This window comes from Pongo pygmaeus, chromosome 4, assembly GCF_028885625.2.
Source record: "Pongo pygmaeus isolate AG05252 chromosome 4, NHGRI_mPonPyg2-v2.0_pri, whole genome shotgun sequence".
Classification (NCBI taxonomy): Eukaryota; Metazoa; Chordata; class Mammalia; order Primates; family Hominidae; genus Pongo; species Pongo pygmaeus.
Genome location: NC_072377.2, coordinates 173,765,334 through 173,789,097, shown reverse-complemented (window position 1 = coordinate 173,789,097; position 23,764 = coordinate 173,765,334). Strand labels below are relative to the sequence as shown.

General features: G+C 48.3%; 1 protein-coding gene across 1 annotated transcript in view; it reads left to right on the top strand.

Moving 5' to 3' along the window:
• The window catches only part of SLIT3 (slit guidance ligand 3), a 636,449-nt gene that overhangs the window by 522,856 nt on the left and 89,829 nt on the right, over window positions 1-23,764 (top strand). The window contains exons 13-17 of the mRNA XM_054486980.2: window positions 3,128-3,271; window positions 4,562-4,725; window positions 14,817-14,967; window positions 16,567-16,641; window positions 23,462-23,605. Coding sequence (XP_054342955.1) covers window positions 3,128-3,271; window positions 4,562-4,725; window positions 14,817-14,967; window positions 16,567-16,641; window positions 23,462-23,605 — 678 coding nt within the window. The remainder of the gene's footprint in view (window positions 1-3,127; window positions 3,272-4,561; window positions 4,726-14,816; window positions 14,968-16,566; window positions 16,642-23,461; window positions 23,606-23,764) is intronic.

The window sequence follows — 23,764 nt, the reverse complement described above, 5'->3', positions numbered from 1 at the left end:
TGCTGAGAGATCTAGGAGCAATAGGAAACAAAGGAGCATCTGGATGAGAAAAAAAGAGCCTAAATAGACCTGATAAGTGAAAAGGATTGCCAGCGTGGCATTTAGTTTTTATGAAGGCAAGTCAAGTTGCCATTTCTTTCTCCGCAAGGCCATCATCCTTGTCTAGTGCCTCATATGCCCTAGAACCAATTGCTACAATTGGGCTTATGAATCTGCACTGGGGTTTCAAACCTAAATGCCCACTAAGGCAAGGAAGGTCAAGTAAACTAGTGAAGGGGACACAATAGGGAATAGTGAGGACTGTAGCAAATAGAGAGCATATGTCCTATCTAAGGGGGCAGCTACTCCATGGCTGCCTCCAGGGAACCTAGAGTTGCCTGAGCTCCTGAATTTTGTTTTTCAAGAGAAAATAGAAATTTGATGTGGTGTGGTGTGTGTGTGTGTGTTGTATGAAATTTTCCAATTTTTAAAACACAGGAGGATTGAAAAAACACATTTATGTGGCATGATGCAAAATGCTGCAATAAGGATTCCATCCTCAGGCTATCAGATGGGCACCTCTGACCTGTTGTGTACTGAATAGTTCAGTATTTCCTGACAAGCTGATGTACTCAGAAGGCCCTGAATGTCAAGGTTTAGAACAAAACACTTACCATGTGTGTACTTTAAAAAAAATCAAAACACTGTGTGTGTGAAGAGTCCATTCCTGAGCCCTGGTTGCTGGTCCCTGTTGAGTCCTCCAGCTTTTCTCCCTGTTTCTCTGCTCTATCACATTTCCTTCAAATGCCCCCAAAATGCAGTGACATTGACTAAAATTTAATACACAACGCATACGAATTTTCAGGGGGGAGGGATGTTGCAAAGACCAATAGGATGGGTAGACAAGACATTCATAAAGAAGAAACTGAGCCCTCTAGAGACCTCAATTATCATAACCACTTCCGGCATGCTCCCTAGAAACATGTGTGACCTTGAAAACACCTGCTAAACTCTCAGCCTCAGTTTCCTCCCCTGTCACTTGTGAGTCAGGTTCTGTCCATCTGCCCAGGTTCCTGTGAGAATAATGGGACGTTGGGAAAGCACTTTGGAAAACACAGTATTCTAGCAGTATGAGCATTTTTTTTCCACTGCCAGGCAGGAGGACATCTGTGTGAACCCTTGGGACCTTGCCCATTATTAGCCAGATTAAACAGGCCGTTCTTCTTCCACTTGTCACTGCCACAGCTGCTTGCCTGCACGTGGGGTGCCCCAGGACCATGGGGAGTATGGGGCCTGCAGCAAGGGAGAGGTGGCACGGATGATTTAGCACCATGGGCAGTCCCACCGTTGCCAACTGCAGACCCCCTGGATCCTGGTATGGAGAGACTCCTGAGGCAGGCCAGCCCAGCATCCATCTCATGGGTCATTCCCCACCAGGGAGGGGCTGAGCCAGCCTCAAAAGTAAAATTCTTGAAATGCAACATTTCTGCTGGTGAGTTTATTTTCCCCTTCCCCCAGTTTCATTCGAGAGGGTGTAAGAAATGATTTTACATTGACTACAAGGCATATCTAGTCAGTCTAGAATCAGTAAAGTAATTCTTAGGATCTCAATGTGCTTGACTTGCCAACCCTGCTCTGGAAAACTGCCTGTCACCCTCATGGCATCCTCTGCTTTCCCAGACTTCCACCCAAAGGGTAGCTTCCTATGATGATTTTTTAGGGAGTCTGAAGAGCTAAACACAGCTTCCTCGTGGATAGGAAGGCTGACCCTGGAAGGGGTGAGGGATGGGTGCCACCTTAGAGAAGTGAGACCCTTGAAGCTGCATATGGAGTTATTATACATCTTAATAAAGAATAAGCACTGAGAAGAAAGGGGGGAATAAAATAGCTGTCATTGGTGCCATTATAGAGCTCCTAATCCTGTGTGGAAGGCAAATGATAAATATCCTATAATCACAAATCACGGTGAATGCCAGGAGGGAAATAAACAGGGGGGTGTGAGAGACGATAACGGAGTGCGGGTCCCATTGTAGATGAAGGGGTCAGGTCAGGCATCTCTGAGTAGGGGACATTTGAGCTACAGTGGAAAGCAGGAAAAGAAGGCAGCCCTGCTGAAAGAAGGTAAAGAGGGTGTTCAAAGTTCCTAGGGAAAAATCTGGTGTGTCTGAGGAACGAAAATGCAGTGGTGGGCCGGGCGTGGTGGCTCACACCTGTAATCCCAGCACTTTGGGAGGCTGAGGCAGGCAGGTCACCTGGGGTCAGGAGTTCAAGACCAGCCTGGCCAACATGGTGAAACCCCGCCTCCACTAGAAATACAAAAATTAGCTAGGCATGGTGGTGCACGCCTGTAATCCCAGCTACTCGGGAGCCTGAGCCAGAATTGCTTGAACCCGAGAGGCGGAGGTTGCAGTGAGCCGAGATCACGCCATTGAACTCCAGCCTGGGCGACAAGAGCAAGACTCCATCTCAAAAAAAAAAAAAAAAAAAAAAATGCAGTTGTGGGACTCAAGGGTAGTGAGTTTGGGGTGAGTGGGGTTAGGATGAGGTTGGAGAAAGGGCCAAGGTCAAACCACATGGGGCTCTGTGCTCTGGGTATTCACACGTGTGTATGACAGAGCATCCATATGTATGCACATGTGCCTGCCTACACATAGATGCAGTTTTTCCAGGAGGATGATCTATAACTTTCATGAGATTTCCAATAGGATCAGTGATCCAAAAGAACTGTAAGGAATTTTCTGAATCAAATTGCCCATAGTCAGTCAACTAAAGCTCTAAAACAATTATGCCAAATGATTTTTTTTCCTTTCCGATTCCTGGAAGCTCTGAATCCTAAATCAGAAAGTGAAGCACTTAGGGTGCCTTTTCAGGTATTCCTTCAAGGTCATGGGTGCCAAGAGAAGGTGCCAAGTGAGAGCAGTGTGTGGCATAGTGTCTGTGGTGACAGTGTGTGCAGGTGCCCAGAAGTGTTTGGGGTTTCGGTAGACACAGGAAGGCAGGTCTCTCTCTTTTTCTGTTCTGCAGCAGGAGCTCAAGGCTGCAAGGATGAGTGATGGGGGCTTTGCAGCCCATCCCCTGCAGGTGCAACCCTTGCCCCACAGGTAATTACCAGGATTAGTGAATCAACCAGGCTCTCTTCTGCTTGCAGCCTCCTCAATGCCAACAAGATCAACTGCCTGCGGGTGAACACGTTTCAGGACCTGCAGAACCTCAACTTGCTCTCCCTGTATGACAACAAGCTGCAGACCATCAGCAAGGGGCTCTTTGCCCCTCTGCAGTCCATCCAGACGCTGTGAGTACACTGCCTCGGGTGCCAGTGGGTGCCCAAGCAGCAGGAGACCCCAAATGCCCATCATGGAAAACACCCAAATGAGGGCAGCACGAGCACATTCAGGAGGAGTTCTAGAGCCGGCAGGGAAGCTAGAATAATAAAAATCGGAATAGCTTATCAGTACCAAGCACTTACACTGTGCTTGACACCACATGGAGTACTTACCCTGTCTTAAAACCCTTAAGCCTCACAATGACCCTACTTGGTGCTGTTACTATCCCTTGTTTCTACATAAGGAAACCAAGGCATAGAATGGTTAGGTAACTTCCTCAAGGTCACACAGCTAGTAAGGAGCAGGTTTTGAATCCAGGCGGAGAGGTCCTGAGCTACCCTTGTAACCCCCGTGGTCAGTGTACTCTGAGCAGACTCCATTTCTGCTGATAGCCCACTCCTGCCCCGCCTTAACCCCCTCCACCCTGCAAAACCAAGCCTTTGAGGTGGGCACTCTTCCTCTACGGGAAGTATATCCTCACTTCCATGCACTACAGGTATTCATAAATATTTCAGTTAAACAGATGACCTCCAAGTACAGATTTCAGCCCATTTTTTGATGACTGCAGCCTCAGGCATAGACCTCAGCCCCATGCCCAGGTCTGCAATTAGCCTGGGGGCTTCTGGAGACCCTGTAAGTCATCTGGTGCTTGTTGCCTCTGTAGCCAGAGACAGGAACCAAGACACAGTAGGAGCAGCTGCTATATATTGACGCCGATCACGTGCCAAACACTGTGTTCGGTGCTTCACAGTTTTTCTTATTGAGGCAGGGGAAGCAAGACCCATGGTGCTCTTATGATGATAAGGATAATTACAACAATACCCGCTACTATATATGGAACACCCACCATATGCCAGGCGCCGTGCCAGCTGCTTTATGTGCCTAGTATCACTGAGCTTAGAGAAATAAAATGCATTCTACCCCAAGTGCAAACCGCGACTGGGTTTGCCTGTCAGAATTGGCATGGGTGAGAGTAGAAGCAATCGGTGGTGGGTCCTGCCCAAGTGGGAAGAGCTGGGAGACCGATTCCCCAGACCAGATGCTAGCTGCATCTGTGACTGTCTTTTGCAGACAGCAGGCCTCAGACACCCTCTCTTTGAGCCCTGTCTGAAAGTAGCACCCCCTAAGGCTTCCTGGGGCGATGAGGCAGGAGGCCAATCCTTGCAGTGGATTGCCAGGACCCAGCGCGAGGCAGGGTGGTGGTGGTGGAGCAAGACACCACGGGTCACTCCTGATTAACGGCCCCATCCCTCTCGCAGCCACTTAGCCCAAAATCCATTTGTGTGCGACTGCCACTTGAAGTGGCTGGCCGACTACCTCCAGGACAACCCCATTGAGACAAGCGGGGCCCGCTGCAGCAGCCCGCGCCGACTCGCCAACAAGCGCATCAGCCAGATCAAGAGCAAGAAGTTCCGCTGCTCAGGTAATCAGGTTATGGGGCTGGGCCCCGCTTTCTGACTCAGAATGCAGCAGCCCCAGAGAGGCCAATAATCCAATCTGGAGGACAGCGAGCCCTGTAATGGCTCCTGGGGAGCATCTTTGCAAATTAAATTGGGGAAATTCAGTTAGCCCTGCAGAAAACCAATTACCTTATGGATTTAAAATAAAACACACACACACATACACACACAATAAAAGCATGGGGAGGAGGAGACGGTTGCAGGGGAGACAGAACCCAGCAGCAGCATGTCTCCAAGAGCTAAGTAGAAGGTGGGGCTGGGGTGGCCTTTGCACATGTGCCTGTTAGAGGCTAAGATTTATATTTTTCCTTTCCAAAGTGTCCTCCCCAAAGGGCAAATAGAGAAATAAATATAGCTCAGGCGAGGCTACAGACGGTGTGTAATCTTGGGGACCTCCCACTCCCTTCTGAGACAGACCGTGGTACAGCCCTTTGACCACAGTATATTATAGGTTTCACATGTTCACGAAAAACACTTTCACTAGCTAGCTCCTCCATCCCAGATTACTGTGTTCTGAGTACGGAGAGAACAGTAAAGAGTCGTGCTTGGGAAGAAACAAAGCCTTGTTCTTCTGTGCCCAGGATCTCTCTAGAAACCTTCCTTCTCACTGCACCCAGGAAGGACATGGGGGAAAACAGCAGGCGAATTCTCAGCCTATCTTGGAAAGAGAAGTAGCTCTCCTTGACCCAACAGCTACATGAACAGGCAGTTAAAAATTACTATCATTTGTGTTCTTTTCTACTGGAAAAAAAATCACCAAACTGCATTGTGCCCCCAATGGTGAGAGATTGATAGCACGAGGTGCCGAGGTGGGTTGCAGCCAACCCTCACAGTGTGTGCAGCAGCAAGAGCAGTGCTTCTCGCCTTGCCCAGGAGCTTCTGATGCAGGGCGAGTCTTCCCGGGGAGAATGCCAGCGTGGGGAGAGGTTACTGGGAGATGACCAGCAGGCAGACTTGTGCTTCTTACAACATCTTCTTGTCCTTTAAGTCAAATTCTTTAGTCCATGTCTCCAGAATGATAAGCTTTAGCTCTTTAAATTTTTTTAACAGAAACTAATACCTTGGGAGGGCTTGGAGATAATACAAAGACTTTGTGGCATGGTGAAAAGTTGGTACCAACTTCCCTTCCCTAGAATAATGATGTCAATTACAACAGCCATCTTTCACCTGTGATGAGTGTGGTGCTGGAGGCTTCTAGTCTGATTTGCTTCTTCCAATGGTCCTGGGAAGTCAGTAGGAGAGCCCTTTGCTCTATAGGAGAGGAAACTGAGGACTTAGAGGTAAAGGGGCACTCCAAGTTCACAAGCCAGCAAACAGCGGAGGCAGGACTAAACCTCAGATTCATTTTGCTCCTCACATCACACAGCATCTAGGAGAGAAGGAATATTTGGGGAGGACAATCAGCTGCTTGGATGACCTCCTTCCCTGGTGTCATGCTCCCACCCCTACCCACTCCCTGAACACTGTCCTGAGGTTCCTTCCTGGGCCTGGCAACATCTCTGGAAAGAAAATCTCACCCAAGGCACAATCGTCCTTTCCCCAGCACCTTTCCTCATGATTCATGCCAACCTTGGCCTCTATTCCTTCCCCTGTCTGGCCAAGGCTGAGTTAATTAGCTCTGCCAAGCAGTGGTACCCAAAAAGAAGGGCAGTGACAGCCGGAGGAGGGCAGGGTATTATCTGCCAACCTTGACCCTTTGGTCTCATAAGTATCCTGTTAATACCTTGGACCCCAAATGGATGTTGCCGCCCTGCATGGCACAGCAGGGAAAGAGTGCAGGATCCAAGGACTGGTGTCTCCCTGGGAACACAGTCTTGGCAATTTTCTGGGCATGACTGTGGTTGGGGGTGGCAAGGTGGAGGTGGGGCTATAGAAAGAACTAAGTAGGAGAAACAGAAAATAGAAAGTGGACCTAGGAAGCAGTAGAGCTTAGTTCTAACTCTAGCTCTGCCACTATCTTCCTACCTGTAGATCTGCAGGATCCTGGCTGCTTTTCCTATGTGGGGGAGGGGTGGTTGAACATTTTAAAAAAGAAACAGGAGGAGCTGAGTTCTTGGGTTGACTCTAAGATACCTTTTTTAAAAAAAAATCAATGTTAAGCAGAAAGATTATTCCTAAAAAGTAGAGATGTTTGGAGCTAGCATGAGACTGACACATGGCACTCTATTTGCTTTTATTTTATGTCGTTGCAAAGAAAGCATGACTGCTGAGCTCCAAAGGCCTTGGCTTTGAGAAACACGGGGTTCCAGACCTGCCTTGGCCTTGGAGGGGAAAAAAAAAACCCATAGATCTAAAGCTCTGTGTTTCCAGGAAGCTCCAGAAGAAAGAAGGGGGGCAGGTGACACAGACTGGATGTGACAGATAATAACTCTGCACTTTACTTTTTCCTAAAAGCACCCCCATAGAAAAGACAGCTGATGTAATTAGGAGGCAATTTGAGGGCTGCTCCGTAACCCATCCTTCCCCTCCTTAGGCAGGGTGTCTGGTTTCCCAGCTGCCTGTGTCTGCCCCTCTCTATCAGCTGCATCCGCCGCCTTGGGCAGCAAGATCAGTTTAAGGTTGGAGGCTGCTGGCTGGGGTAATCTGACCATCAGATTAAGTCCTCCTGAAAAGGCTCCATCTGGCTGCCTGGGACCCCAAGCCCATCCCCGGCAGCACTTGGCAGTTGCAGGGTGCTGTCTGTCTTCCGTCATGCCTCCCCGCTTTGTGTGAGAAGAAAGTCTCTTGTTGAAAAGTACAGAGGGTGGTGACGCAGTGTCCAATGATGGCGAACAGCAAGATAGCGGTCGAGGAATTACAGAACTTTTAGAGAGCTTAGAGGTCATCCAGTTTATTCCAGAGATGGATCAATTGAGGTCCACACAGAAGAAAAATCTTATCTAAGGTATTATTTTCAGGGCAAGCTCTGAAACCCAGGACTTCTGACATACTGTGAAGACTCTTGATAATTTACCTACAAATCCCGCCATTTCTTTTTGTAGAAAGAAACCAAAGAGAAAGAAAATTAGATTTTAAGGCTTGGGGAGGGTGGCAGTTTGCACGAACAGGATGGATTTCCCCTGCTCTGGTACCAGGGTCCTAATCAAACTCAAATTTGGAGTCCCAGAACCACTCTGTTCACAGAGCCCTGCATAGGTGTCAAAGCGGAGTGGAGTCCAGATTCTAGTGGCTGACTCTAGTGCGTGTGATGGGAGACCTTAGGAAGGAGGAGAGGCCAGACCCAGAGCTGTGGGCTGTCTCTTCCTAACTGGTCCATCATGGCAGACAACCTATGCACCGTCGAGACGCTGAGACCATCTAGAGGATATGCCCAGTCCCAAAAGCCCACAGTGGAAGAATGTTGATACTGGTTCTCATGTCAGAGGTCAGGCAGGGAGGGTCTTAGTCACTTGGCCTTAGCTCCAGTTTCTTCAAGATGCACATCTCCAGCCTAATGCCAAGTGGGAGGAAGTCCCAAGTCAGCAGGTTCATGGAAACTGACCCTGATCTATCACAGATAGGAATGTAAAATCTGGGTACCCTCACCTGGGACCTTGGCATCCTGACAGTGGTTACTGGTTCATTCTGTTCACTCCCGTAATTTCCAGCTAAGGAAGGGAACAAGAAATCAAGAAGGACCCCAGAATTCAGTGTCTTCCCCTCAGACTCATCACTTGGCTTCCCTTTCCTTCCTTCTCTTAGTCTGAAAGAGGCCCTTCATCATGAGGCGCACTGGCCACCATCTCTGTGAAAGTCAGTGTTCTCAAACAGCAACTGTGATTGTAGGTTCCTCAGTCCAAACCCTAAGCCCCATTTGTTTTCCTGTCTTTCTCTCTGGCTAGAGAGATGTATTTTCTTTTGACACCACACTACTCCTCTATTAAACCTCAAATGATCTGGGATGAGTGTCTATCAGCCAGAGTGTTCCTGCTGACCTCAAAGGATATCAAGGAGACTCCTGAATTGTGGAATGTCAAACGGGGCTTTTTCCTAAAGAAGAGCATTGAAGGTTTGCTAGACCACTGGGAACTGCGGATTGTCTCTTGATTTAAGGGGCTAGAGGAATGACTGTGATGGAACCACTCAGCTGCTGGGGGGATTGGGCCTATGTTGCAAAGCATGCAGAAGATGCTTTGCTAAGTTTAATGTCTTGTCAGACCAACTGGTGTGACTGAATGGAGTTTAGAGGCTCAATTCAGGCATGTGATAGGATCACAGATGTCAGAATGTTCTTTCTTTCCTTGGGAAAGAACCGTGCTGTCCTGAAGCTCCTGAGTATGGGCATCCAGTGATTTCCCTCCTGTTCTTCTCCCTTCCTACTGTGTCTCCCCTGGGGTGGGGCACAAGAGCAGCAGGGCTGCTATCTTCGGAAGTGTTCCAGTGGAACCCCACTCCTGATACTAATCACGCTCAGTGGGGGCCTGCTCCGGCTTCCGCTTCTCCACGCTGCTTCCTCTGAGTGCTCCTGTCCTCTCTCTGACGCTGCTTCCTGACCTTGACTCTGACCAGTCGCTGCGGGGCTTTCCTTTGTGCTTGATCTAACCATGTGGTGGAACGATGGAAACGGAACATGGTTCTGTCAAGCACCGCGGAAAGCACCGTGCTCTCCTGCAGCATGGCCCGCCACCGCCGCCACCACCGCTGGACACCTCTCCTCTGCTCTGGAGCACCGCAGCCCACCACCTGCCAGACCCACCTCTCCCAGTCTCAACTCACCAAGGGCAGGAGGGTAGGAGTCTCAGAGGATGCAGATACAGAGGGAAATGGGTCTGGAGAAGCACCCTGGGGCCCAGCTAAGATCTGTATCCACATCGCTTTCCCAAAATGGAGTCACCCTCCCCCAAATCTAGTCTGGATGTCAGACAAGGAGTAATAACTAGGTTCAAGCTCAGAAACGACTGTGTCTCTTCTTCCATTGGAAGGGAACAAGTATACCCAAGGCATACGCCCCATGGTTTCATGGGAGAGTCCCAACCCAAGGTCATTTTTCCAAATGGCAGCTAACCCAAAGGGGAATTCCTACTGCTTGTGACCCCCGACCCCTCCCACCACCACCTTTATTGGTATTCACTTTATTTGAAATGAATGTCAGCATGAGAATGGGTGAAACTCATGTGAGTCTGAGACTTTGGGTTTAACCTGAGGTTCCTTCTGAACCTCATTCCCATACTTTATGAAAACGCTGTCCCTGAACCCCATGAAACCTAAAGTCCAGTCTGTTTCCTTGACCTGCAAAGCACAGTTAACATGGAGGTGCTGGGCTCCTCACCTGGTGCTAATTCTGTTTCAGGGGAGGGGAGTGTGTGTGGACATGGAAACCTGCTATCTCTGATAATAAAGAGAGGGATCTTGGTACCTCTTATTTTGCTTGTTTCTTGATAAATCCTACACCCAGTGTAACCAGAAGATTGTGTTGTTCATTCCTGTCCTGGAGTCTGTCCTATTCTGCAAGAGAGAGCTAAGGTGGGAACTTTAGCCTAGCTCAGAACTAGAAGCTGAGCCCTGGGCCCCCATCATGAGGTGTGACTCTTATTACCTCCTCTATCTGAGGTTACCCCTCAGAACCAGGAGACCAACCATTGCTTAGTAATTTTTTAACATACATTGAGTGCTTGCTATAGGCCAGGCAGTGAACTGTTTCACATCATTACCTTGTTTAATGTTCACAAAATCTAAAGTCCCATTTTACAGATGAGAATATTGAGGCTCAGAGAGGTTAGCTAACTTACCCAGGGTCATCTGATTCCAGAATGGCTGCACTGTACTGCTGTAATACCCACCTTCCCAGCTGTGGACAACCCCATTGCCTTGAATTAGAACATTTAAAAACTGTGATTTGATAGGGACTTGAAATTTGCTTAAACTCTCCCTTTCAGACTTTCATCTGTGAGTAGAAAGAACTTGAGTAAGAGAGAAAGCATTATTCAAATGGCTCTTCCTCTCCAGCATGGACATACAAAGATCCCATTTAACACAGAGCAAATCCTTGAGCCTGGAGAAGTTGCCTTTCCCACCTTACAGAGAGGGGCATTCTGAGGCCCTTGGCACTGCCCCTAACATGGCTGGGACCAGGCCTCTGGGAGTGGGTCCATAATGGTGCCCTTCCATCAGTGCTTTACTGGCCCCGCAGCCACAGGCTGTGATGAGGCAGTGCCAGCCTCAGACCGTGGGTATTTCCCTCTGTTTTCAGGCAGATGGCTGCACTCGTAATAGACTCCAATGGGGATAGCTTACTAGGACAGCTCCCTGCCCAACTGGTGACCAAACTCCTAGTAAAACAGTTGGCGTCTTCCAGCCGCTGGCAGCTGGTACCCCAGCCTTGCCCATGAGCGGATGTCTGTGTGCCTGGCAGTGTTCTCCTTAGTCATTCATCACTTATGACCCTTTGCTTATTCACATCACTGTCTTTTCAAGCTGATGAGGCCTGACAGGACTTACGCTCCCCCCAATTCCTCTTTCTGCTTCTTTCCTCCTTTCTTTTATTCCACTCATCTTAGGGATATTGGGAATAGGGGAGGAGAGCTCTGGAAACATGAGTTAGCAAGTTCATGATGATCAGATAACAATGAATTTATGACTCCCAGTCAGCAAACTGGCTGCCCAAAGGATGACACAAAATGCATACCGTTGATGGCAGCAGCCATCCTGGACCTGGTGCTGGCCTCTGATCCCAACCCAGCCAAGTCCATTCAAACATGGGAGCTTGGCTCCCTACCTGTCCCACACCCCTGGTCATCCAAATGTGACAAGTGTTCCTCCTGGGAAGTGGCTGTAGGGCAGGGATGTATAATAAAACTGTGTTGCTGTGAATTTCCACCTCCTACCCCCATCCCCCGTCTATTAAAGCTTGTCTGTGATCACGTACCAAGTGTCGTTGTTCTGAGCTGCCCGCGAAAGGGGAGGAGGGCCCCAGGGGCAGGAACAGGCAAGATGCCAGATGACATCAGCTCTTCCAAGGCTGGTTTCAGCCGAGGTTGAGTTTTATGGCCCTTCTTCATATCCTCTGGGATCTCTTGTGTCTGAACTCACCCCAAAGAGAAGAAGCAACAGCCTATTGCAGTTGGTCCTCTATTACTAAGTATTTCTGGCAGTGACAAATATGCACTGAGATTGAAATTGACTTTTAAAGCTCTGGAAAAGTTAAAAATACTTTGGGGTAGTTATGAGCATTAGGCATAACAAATGGCTCTGAGAAACCCTGAGTAGTTTCGGTAATGAAATATGAAGTGATGGAGATGGCATTTCGGGCTGGCTCTGACTGGGGAACGAACTTTTTTGGTTATGTACATACACCGTTATTAACATTTCTGGCTCCCACTCGTATAAAATATCACATTCCGACCCCCTTGTTATTTCAAACCAGGGCAATAACAAAAACAGCAGGGGGGAAAATGCTGGAAAGAACACATTAGTCCATCGAATCTAATTGCAAAATCATTTCATTAAAATGGGTCAGCAGCTCCATTGCAGAGGTCCACCAGTTATAATCTAACTATACTACTGAGAGCGATTCCTGCTAACTACAGGCTGCTCTCACCTTGATTAAAATGAAAATGCATTTAATAGGCGGCTGTCCCCAGCCACAGCCCAGCCGGTGCACGCCTTCAGGCTCATCGCCTTGAAGAGCAAACTGTGCTTTCTCCTGTCTTTTTGCCTTTGATCAGCAGTCAGGGTTCCTTTGCTTTGCAAGGATCCCATTATAGACACATTGTGAAGGAAAAATCTCTGTATGTGTGTGCAACGCCCCTTCATGCCATCACTCTGTGGATCCACTGGTGCAGAGAACAAGCGAAGGTAGTCATCTAACAGGGTTTGCAAAATGAAATTCGCCCAGGACTCAGCACGCTGATGGGTCTGGAAGACAATGGTGCAGGTCAGAGTTACCAAAAGGGATGAAGCTGGCAAGCCAAGGGCAGGAGATTTGCATAATACATTGAACCAGGAAGCCACTTGAATAACTGGGGATACGTGCACGAAGTTTGCTCACACAAGCCTAGGTGTAGAAGGGGAGATGGGGGAGTGGGGATGGAGAGAGTGCAGAGAAGGAAAGGAGGACAGGACCAGGCTTCTGACTCCCTGTCTTAGATAGGTAGTGTCACATCAGAATTAGAGACCCACCAAGTTCATTCTCAATCAGGAATTACCACAAGGAGATCATAGAAGGCATGCAAAACTAACAGGGTGGAAGAGATCTGCGTCCTGCCCCACCATAGCCCACTATGGAAAAATACCCCATTCAATCCACCTGCACCAAATCTGGCTAGGTGATCATTCCTACAGGGACCTGGGAAAACCTTTGGGGAGAAGCAAGTCTGCAGCAAAACATGTTAACCACATGGAGGCAGGCAGCAGCCTGCCCAGACTGAGCGACCTATGGGCCTCAGTTTCCTCATCTATAAAATAGAGTTATCCTAACCTCAGAGTGTTGCAAGGATTAAATGAGATCATTCATTTGAAATGGAAAGAATAGTGCCCAGCTTAGTATATGTTCAGTAAATGGCCACTGTTACTGCTAGCTGCATTCATATTTTCACAGCCTCTGAGCTGCTAAATGTTCTGCCAGGTTGTAGAAAAAAAACAGTGCTAGAGTCACAAGCATGCATACAACTCCTGAGGCTCTCCACCTCCTTAATCTTACTTTCATCTGCACAACAGCCCCTGGAAGATAAGGGCAGTTATTTGATTCCCATTTCACATGGAGAGAGACTGAGACTAGTAAGTTGCCAAGGCCTGAACAAGCCTGTGCTCCCTTCTGCTAAAACCCATGAAAAGCTAATGCTCCTAAATGCAAATAAGATCACCAAGTTGCCTCACCTAGTGGAGCGAACAAATAATGTTCACATTCTCTGAAACACTTCCCAGTACTCATGTACAAGACACTCAGGTGCTCATGACACCCCACTTGTGCATTGGACAATTGTGGACCCATCTCTTGTTTTGTGTCTCGCATTGTGCTAGTGAAATGTTGAGTGTGAAAGGATGAAGAAAACCCGGCCCCATCAATAAGCTTATGTCTGATGGGAGAACCAGAGCTCCTTCAGTTCCAACCAGCATGATTCAAGGTCTCACAGAGGTTTGCCCCGGTGCCCAGGGATCATTTGTGATCATTGAGGCAACTCGCCGAGGCATCTCTCAGAGACACTACATTGTTGGTCCCATTACCATTACTGTGCAACTTCGGGAGATTTCCTTTTCAAAAAAGCAAATCTCAGCTCCAACTTTTAGCTCATCAGAATGTGCCTTTCACTATAGTTACGTAGAATGTGCTCTGAAAAACAGAGGCCAAATCTGACCCTCAGATACATTTTGCTCGTCTTCACGGTATTTTAAATTGGAATTTATTACCAATATTGTTTATATAGATTCTCTTTTTAAAAAACAAAAACCAAAAAAAGCAACATCAGGCAACCCTGAGCCAAATTTCCAAGCATTAAGGCTGGGGCTCCAATTCCCCAGGTTCCCAACCCTTATTCTTGTCTTCCCAATCTTACAGCCAGGTGTCAATGGTCATTTATTGCCGTGTGCTTGGCCTGTACTCATTTGATTACCTGCTGGGGTAATAAAGGCCCCTAAGTTTGCAACCCCTTCCCATAATTTATCCCTACCCCTGGCATAGCCCCCATCAAAGCATCATCAAAATCTTGTCATTTGGATTTTCATGAACATTTAGAGGGTCTATGAATGATAGGAGTTGTGGAGCAGGTAGCCCCACTAAAATCGTAGACTGTACACCTGCACCAAGGAGCACTTCCCCGAGGAGAACATTCATAACTTTCATCGGCTTCTCAAAAACATCTGTGACCCCCAAAAGCATAAGGGCCCACAGATCTCGAGTCTGGTCTCCTTGAGGATGGTGATAAATAACAAAGATCCATGGGAAGGAGGCAGTAAGGCTGGGGACAGGGAAGGCACCAGCAAGGTGGCCATATAGTGAAGGTGATGCCATGTCTGTTACTTGACCCCTAACACCCCCCAACTCATTCGCCCATCTCTGTCTCCCACCCCCACTACCCACAACCTGGGGCTGTGCGTGGAACTCGGATGACGCTGACGTCCCCTCTTTGACCCCTCCCAGGCTCCGAGGATTACCGCAGCAGGTTCAGCAGCGAGTGCTTCATGGACCTCGTGTGCCCCGAGAAGTGTCGCTGTGAGGGCACGATCGTGGACTGCTCCAACCAGAAGCTGGCCCGCATCCCAAGCCACCTCCCTGAATATGTCACCGACCTGTAAGTCCAACCTCGGCATGAACTCCCTACTCCTCCCCACACACCAGTCACCCGGAGCCAGTGTGGGCAGGGTCTCCTGGAGGTGAGCCCTTCCTGGCTCAGTCATGTGGCATTTGTTGGCTGTCTTTCCCATACTGGTCTGAAGGTAGATACCCAGGCATCTCCTGTGGGCAGCTTGCTTGCAAATAAAGACAGTTCATTCCTTCATTCTACACATATTTTCTGAACACCCACTGTGAGCCGGCATCACGCTAGACCCACCAGTTTCTACAACAGAGCAGAGCAGGTAGTCCCTGCCAACCCTTTTGGAGCTTACAGTAAAACCAGAAAGTTGGGTGCTAAATAAAGAATGGTAGTGAAGTGAGAAAACAACTAGAATGATTAAATATATCTGAGCCTCCAATTAGCCATGTTAATAAAGGGATGTGTTGGTTTATCAAAAAAAAAGAGCTAAAAAATTACAGCTGGGCCATGGTGGGTGGGTCATGCCTGTAATCCCAGCACTTTGGGAGGCCAGGGGGAGAGGATCACTTGAGGCCAGGAGTTCAATACTATCCTGGGCAACATAGCGAGACCCCACTCCCTTACCCCAGTCTTTACCAAAAAAAAAAAAAATTTTTTTTATCAGCTGGGCATGATAGTGGCATGCACCTGTGGTCTCAGTTGCTGGAGAGGCTAAGGCAGGAGAATCACATGAGTCTAGGAATTCAAGGCTGCAGTGAGCTATGATCATACCACTGCACTCCAGCCTGAGCCACAGAGTGAGACCCAGTCTCTGGAAAAAAAAAATTTTTAATTAAAAAAATTTTTGAAAAGTTATAGCCTTGTGGAGGATAAAGGCACAGCATGTGGGGACTGACAGACATGGGGCTGACACCTGACTCTGGCAGGCTTCCTAAGACTAGCCCATTTGCTCCTTGGATCTGAGACTCAGTTTCTTAGCTGTCAAATGGGGGAGATAATTAATGCCTACCTCCTACGGTGGTTGGGGAGACTAAGAAAGATAATGCAAGCATGGAACTCATCTTGAATCCTGGCACAGAATAAGCCCTGGATGACTGGTAGTGGTCTTCATTATTATTATTATTGTTGTCCTCTCTAACTTCACAAGTCATCAGAGGAAACAGCAGGCCCCCTTTCCCTGCCCTGCTGCCCTCCCTGAACACCTGTGAAGTTCCCAAGCTGCTCCTGGTAGAGGGAAGTGCTTAGGAAGAAGCTGAAGGGCTTGGAGGGTTGGGAGACCCTGGAGAAACCTTCCTGGGGGTTTTAAGTTGTCATTGGTATGTCCACAAAATGAAAACAGATCCTTGGTAATTGATGGGTTCTAAAAACAACGCATGCCCACGTGGACTACTCAGAAAGTCCCCTAAACCCCAGCCAAAGGAGGCTTCCTCCAGGAGAAGGAGGAAGCAGCACTGCATATGCCTCCCCAACGTGCTGGGCCCCTCTGTTGATGGGACTGATGTCAAAGCTTCCGATGGCTCTGTGGACCTTCACCGAGTGTGAGGTTCAGGCAGCAATGCAGCAAAGCTATGGGGGGTGCAAGGAGGGGCCTCGTCCACAGCTAACCTACCACTCATCTTCGTGCTTCCTACACAGACGACTGAATGACAATGAGATATCTGTTCTGGAGGCCACTGGCATCTTCAAGAAGTTGCCCAACCTGCGAAAAATGTAAGTCAACTTCAGGAACTTGGCAGCAGCCTCTGTTCTCTAGCCAGAGCCTGTGTTCTAGACTAGAGGAACCAGGGGACCGGCATCTCCCCCAGCGTCTGTTCCAGCCCCTCCCAGCCTTCTCCTCAGCCCCGCTGTGTCCTCTGTTAGGAAGCAAGACATGTAGACACAGACCAAAGTGATGCTTCACGGTTTTAGTTGAGTGTTATACAGAGCAAGCATTCCACACCATCCCTGACCCCGCCCTGGACCCTGTGCTCACCCCATCCCTACACCCCATCCAACACCTACCCCAGGGCTGGTGGGTGGGACTCAGGTAAGGACTAGCAATGGGGCACAGGTATCTAACGTATATGCTATTTGGCGATTTTTGTGTGGTGACAGTTAAATGTCTGTTTTCAAATGGAATCAAAAGACCCCTGCATCAGTGATACACATCAGAGTGAACATGCCAGCAGCTTCCCACAGTGGGTTTCCTCCAGGAGTCCGTGGGTCTGACCATGACTTGGCCCATGCCAGGCAAGGGCCCATTTGCACGTATTGGCTTCTCCACTGCCAGAGATGCAGATCATCCTAACCCTCTCCCTGCACAGGAGCTCAGGCCTAGTCATAAAGGTAATGAGAATGATGTTGGTGCACCAGTAGAGTCCTTGTCCTGAGCTAGGGACCATGCTCCCTGCCTCACAACCATTGTCTCACCGCATCTTCACCCACCTGTCCAGTGCTGGCTTCACAGTCTCCTTTGTGCAGGTGTGGAAGCCAGGGCTCAAAAAGTTTCTGTGACTTCTCTAAGGCCACACAGCTAATGGGTCCCAGAGCTGGCATTCAGACTTGGGTCCACCTGCTGTCATGCTAGTGTGAGGCTGGCTTGCTTCTCCTCATCTTCCCTGCCGGGCCCCCCAGCAGAGGTACCAGCATAGAAGAGGAGGCTCTTTACCATCTCATCCCCAGGGAGGCACTCTTGTCTTTGGCCCCTCTCCCTTACCCCACCCCATACTTCATGTCTCCTGGCCCCAGAGTTCAGGTGTGCCTCAAAGGCCAGGGAAGTAAAGTCCATCCTCATAATTCATGGATTCCATATTTGAGAATTCGCCGACTCACTAACATTTGTGTAAGTCCAAAGTCAAGACTCTCCGTGCCTTCACAGTCATTCTTGGGTGTGCACAGAACAGCAAAAACAAAAACAAAAACAAAAACAGAGTCACCCACACCCATGTTCCCAGCTGGGGTCAAGCAAGGCCACGCTCTGCCTTCTGTCACCTCAAGTGCTGTAAATCAGTGTCCTTTTGCGTTATATTCAGTGCCATGTGTTTTGCATGTTTGTGGTTTTTGTTGGTGATTTTGCTGTTTAAAATGGCCCCCCAGACATAGTGCTGAAGGGCTCCATCCTAAGTGTGCAAAGGCTGTGATGTGTCTTACAGAGGACATATGTGTGTGAGAGCAGTTTTATTACAGGCTTGAGTTATAGTGCTGCTGGCCATGAGTTGAACATTATGGATCAGCCATATGTATTACATAAGCTATCTTTAAACAGAAGCATACATATAACAAGGTTATACATTGATAGGTTGATAAAAATGTGGGGACCAGAGGCTCACAGGACCCTAATCTTGTTTTTCCCTAAGAGCAATGCTTTGGTATTCACTAATGCAGTGTTCCCAGCAACTGTGTACAACATAACTACTGTGAGTACTGGTTGAGTATCCCTTATCTGAAATGCATGGGATCAGGAGTGTTTCAGATTCCAGAATTTTTTGGATTTTGGAATGTTTGCGTGTACACAATGAGATGTCATGAGGCTGGGACGCAAGTCTAAACACGAAATTCACTTATGTTTCATGTACACCGTATACACAGCCTAAAGGTAGCTATGTGATATTTTTAATAATTTTATGCATGAAACAAAGTTCAAGTGCATTGAACCTTCAGAAAGCAAAGGTGTCAGGTGTGGAATTTTCTACTTGTGGCAACATATCAGCACTCAAAAAGTTTCGGACATTCTGGTTAGGGATGCTTACCTATAATGAGAGTGGACTGTACCACCTCGTTTTTTTCTTGTTCCCCATGCTCCCACCCATCAGTTCCCTGCACACAAATATGACAGAGGACTTCTAGGCCCTGGGCAGCATCTGGATCTCACTGGTGCTACTCAGATCGCTTTCCTCTCTCCCTCCCTGCCTGCAGCCACCACCGTGGTCATGGCCCCAGCGACTGCTCTGTAACTGGGAGCAGTGGAGAGCACATTGGGGGGCCAGCTGTGAGAAGGGCACACTTGAGTGAGGATCATGGCTGTCACTGGGGTGCAGTGCCCCACTAGCTTCAGGGTCCCAACACAAACATTACCCATCACCTTCCAGGAATTATTCTTTTTATTTCAAACCAGAGAAATGCACTTTGTTTTTAACCTGAAGACAGAAACTTACAGGCCTGTGGGCGTGAGGCAGATATTAAGATGAATCAAGCTGGCCAAGCGCATATTTGTCTTCTGAAGAGGATCTGCTAGTCTTTGCTTCTGCGAAGAAATATGTACTCTCCCATTTGAGGTGAAACTCAAGCACTTTGAGTCTTTCATCCTCCCAGTTTTGATAGGAACATGAGTATAGAGAATATTTCTGTATGCCCCAGAAAACAACAGCACAAGCACATGATAAGTGTCAACCAACTCCCAGCATCAGCAATCAAGCAACAAAAGGGAGTGGTGAGGTCTCTGGAAAAATATGGGCCTAGATCTCATCAAAAGGGACAGGTATCACTCAGCTCATCCCAGTGCTTGCCATGTTGGAATAAAGGTGAGGGCTGCCAAATGTTTCCACTTCTCAGGAGCTTCCACAAGTCCAGGTGTGGACGGAAAATGGGCAGACAAGCCTATGTGCGTTCTGAGTTCAGCTCTGCCCTTCCCAGCTATGTGACACTAGGAATGTCCTTAGCTTTTCTGAGCCTTAGTTTCATCATTTACATAATAGAAATAAATCCACCTTCCTTATAAGTTATGATGAGGATCAGAAATATGAGGAAATAAAGATGAAAGACATGGCTGTGGTACTGGGGAGACAGGGTGCGGAAAGACAGGAGAGGGCATCTGAGTTGAGTGACCCAGAGTAGCTGCTTATATGTTTAAAACAGGGGTTGGGCCAGGCGCGGTGGCTCACGCCTGTAATCCCAGCACTTTGGGAGGCCGAGCCAGGCGGATCACGAGGTCAAGAGATCGACACCATCCTGGCTAACACGGTGAAACCCCGTCTCTACTAAAAATACAAAAAAAATTAGCCGGGCGCAATGGCAGGCGCCTGTAGTCCCAGCTACTCGGGAGGCTGAAGCAGGAGAATGGCGTGAACCCGGGAGGCGGAGCTTGCAGTGAGCCGAAATCGCGCCACTGCACTCTAGCTTGGGGGACAGAGCAAGACTCCGTCTCAAAAAACAAAAACAATAACAACAAAAAAAATAGGGGTTGCACACCCAGACACTTTCAGGAGCCTGGGAGTAGCACAAATGTGGAACTTGGCTGCGTGCAAGGCCATAAAAATAATAATAGCTAGCAGTGAACACAAATTAAACACTTTACCCTGTGCCAGACAGTACAGATATTAATGCACTTAACCCTCACCAAGAAACCCTCAGGGGCTCTGAACTAACCCAGAGATGGAGAGAAGCCCGCTGGGTGGCCCTGGTTTTACATTTTATGGTTTCCTGGGATCTGGGGCAAGATGCTGCTCTGAGAATGTGATCGGCTCTTACAAAACCTCCATGCACTTGTTTTGTTTCTGGAGTGCTTGCCCCAAGCTGCACTTTCTGTCCTTCAGCTATTGCTGCCTGTAGTTGTGAGCAGCGCTTTGATGGATGGAGAGACGGCAGCAGCCAGCTCTTCTGGAAAATTCTATCCCCCTCTTTTTTACTCTCCTTCTGTTTTCCATTCTCCCAGCCTGAGGAAATCCAATTCACAAACCTTACAGTAATGTGATGTTAATTTTGCTCATTTAAAGAAACAGATGTCAGGAAATGGGAACCCTCCCACTTCATAGCTGCTTTAACTCATCTTCATTGCCCATTCCTTGTATTTTAACCCCCCCAAGAAGCTCAACTCTCTGGAGCAAAAGCCTTCTCTTCTGGCATTCGGGTGACTTACAGCTGCTGGAGAACCTTTATCTCTCCTCTCGCGTCTAATTTGGGGGTAATTGGCAGTCTCCCCAGGGCATTACCTTCATTCCTGGGTTATCCCCGACCGGGGCTACCAGGATTTATAAGAAAACCAGCCAAGTTTAAGGAGAATCAGGCAGGGAGTGGAAATCCAGTCTGCGAGTCTGCTGACTGTCTCAGACCTTGGGCGAGGGATGCTGGGAATGCTTACTCCTGTTTTCCTGGCAGGATGGGAAGGAGAGAAGGAGAACAAGGTCATGCCGAGGAGCAAAGAGGGAACCAAGGCACCGGCTGTTTCCTCCACACCTGCCCACAAGTGCAGGCATGGCCTCACCCTGGGGGCCTTGTCCCTCCTTGGGAAGAGGGCAGTCAGCCCGCATTGAGCCCCCAGTTCTGTCACTTGCTCCAAGTCAATCCCTAAGGGAGATCTCACCCCCTGGCATTGTTGTGGGTCAGCCCAGAGCTCAGACCAGGGACTTGGTATGGTCCTAGATCCCCTTCCAATGCTCTGTGACCTGGAGCAGTGCCCTCCTGCTCTGGGGCTCAGTATCTTTAGCAGTAAAATGGTCCTGGTCTATCTCTGCAAGCCCGCCAATGCTACCAGCTTTCGTGTGCTCTGTGAGTTCACGGGCTCCACCTCCACCTGCGATTTCCTTGTTTGCAGAAGATGGTTCCCCATGCAAGGCTCTGAATAGGCTGTCTGCTTGGGAGGCTGGACTCTCCCCTGAGCTAGTATAAACACTGTCATCACCTTCAGTTCATCCATCTGGCCAGGGATGCTTTCCAAGGCCGGGCATTTTGATGGTCCACAGAAGCCCCCCAGCAACCCTGCCAGGGAGAACTGCGAACTCGCAGTGCTAATGGCTCTGCAGCATCTGCTTGCTGTTCTGATCTCTTGTGAGGTCTGTGCAGGATGTCAGCATGCAGCCTCGGAGGGAAGGGCTGCTTTCAGACCTCAGGGACAGACTCAGAAATGGCAGCACCAGCCAGGCATGGTGGCTCATGCCTGTAATCCCGGCACTTTGGGAGGCCAAGGTGCGTGGATCACCTGAGGTCTGGAGTTCGAGACCAGCCTGGCCAACATGGTGAAACCCCATCTCTACTAAAAATACAAAAAAATAGCAGGGCATGGTGGCAGGCACCTGTAATCCCAGCTACTCGGGAGGCTGAGGCAGGAGAATCATTTGAACCCTGGGGGCAGAGGTTGCAGTGAACCAAGATTGTGCCATTGCACTCCAGCCTGGGCGACAAGAGAGAAACTCTGTCTCAAAAAAAAAAAAAAGAAAAAAAGAAAGAAAGAAAGAAAGAAATGGCAGCACTGAAGGCTTGATAGGACCAAGCTCACTTTAAGCAAATACAATATCCAAAATCTTGAATTTTGCAAAGAAGTAATATCCACTTAGCCAAAGGAATACTCACTTAGGAAAGAAGAGGTTCAATGGAGTACATTTGATATGCCAGAAAACCTGGCTTCAAATCCCAGTTCTGTCAGCTGGGTGACTGCAAGCAAGTTAATCTCTCTGAACCTCAGTCCCTTCATCCATAAAATGGGACGATAATAATAAATGAGTCCGACAGCCATTGTTTTGAGGGTTTGATATGGTTTTGTTGGTTAGATCCCTCATGAGGTGCCTGGCACATAAGAAGTGGTCAACAAGTGGTAACTGGAAAGCACCCATTTATTTGTATCAGGGATCCTTACCTGGTGAGAAAGCTAGAAGTTCCACAAATGCCCTAGTCCCAAGGAGTGGGGGGCATGCTTTATATTTTCCTCCTGCCTTCCTCTTGAAAATCAGTGCTTAGTGAGAATCTCTAATGAAGAGAGAAAATAAGTTTGAGAGTCACTATTTCAACTCTGTCAGTCCCCCAGGGCATTGAAAAGACAATTACACAGAAAAAAACTTCAAATCCCATCCAGTCTATTTTTTTAAATTGATACATAACAATTGTACATATTTATGGGACACATGATATTTTGATACATGCATGCAATGTACAGTGATCAATAGGATATTTAGGATATCCGTCACTTCTAACATCTATCATTTCTTTGTGTTGGAAGTATTTCAAATCTTTTCTTCTAGCTATTTTGAAATACATATTGTTGTTAACTATAGTCACCCTGCTGTGACTGTCACCCTATCAAACACTAGAACTTATTCCTTTTAGCTCCCCCATTAACCAACCTCTCTTCATCTCCCCCAAACCTTCCCAGCCTCTGGTAACCATCCTTTACTGTCTACCTCCATGAGATCAACTTTTTTAGCTCCCACATATGAGTAGGAACATATGATATTTGCCTTGCTGTGCCTGGCTCATTTCACTTAACACAATGACCTCCAGTGCCATTCATGTTGCTGCAAATGATAGGTTTTCATTCTTTTTATGGCCAAATAGTATTCCATTGTGTATATATACATCACACTTTCTTGATCCATTCATCCACTGACCATACAGTCTGTTTCACAAAAGTAGCCTCACTTGTGTAGGGCCGGGGTCCCTGCTCCCTGGGCCAGATGCTGAAGACCAAAGATCAGGGAGCCCAAGACTAAGTTCCTTTCACCATCCAGTCCTCAGTCTCAGGGGCCCCAGAGAGTCCCCAGCAGCTGCAGGGCAGGTCATTCCCTCCCTGTATCAAGACCGTCTGTTCCTTTTGATTCTCCCCTATTCTGTTTCTTCCTTATAGAAACCTGAGTAACAATAAGATCAAGGAGGTGCGAGAGGGAGCTTTCGATGGAGCAGCCAGTATGCAGGAGCTGATGCTGACGGGGAACCAGCTGGAGACTGTGCACGGGCGTATGTTCCGTGGCCTCAGTGGCCTCAAAACCTTGTAAGCGCCTGGGGTGGGGCCTGGGCCAAGACCCAGAGGGAGAGGGGAGGGTAGGGGAATTAGAGACAGACTACAAAGGCAAGTGGGACCCAGGCGCTGTCTTGGCCTGCTGAATCTCTCTCTTCCTGGAGTCAGAGTCATCAGACATTCCACAGCCTT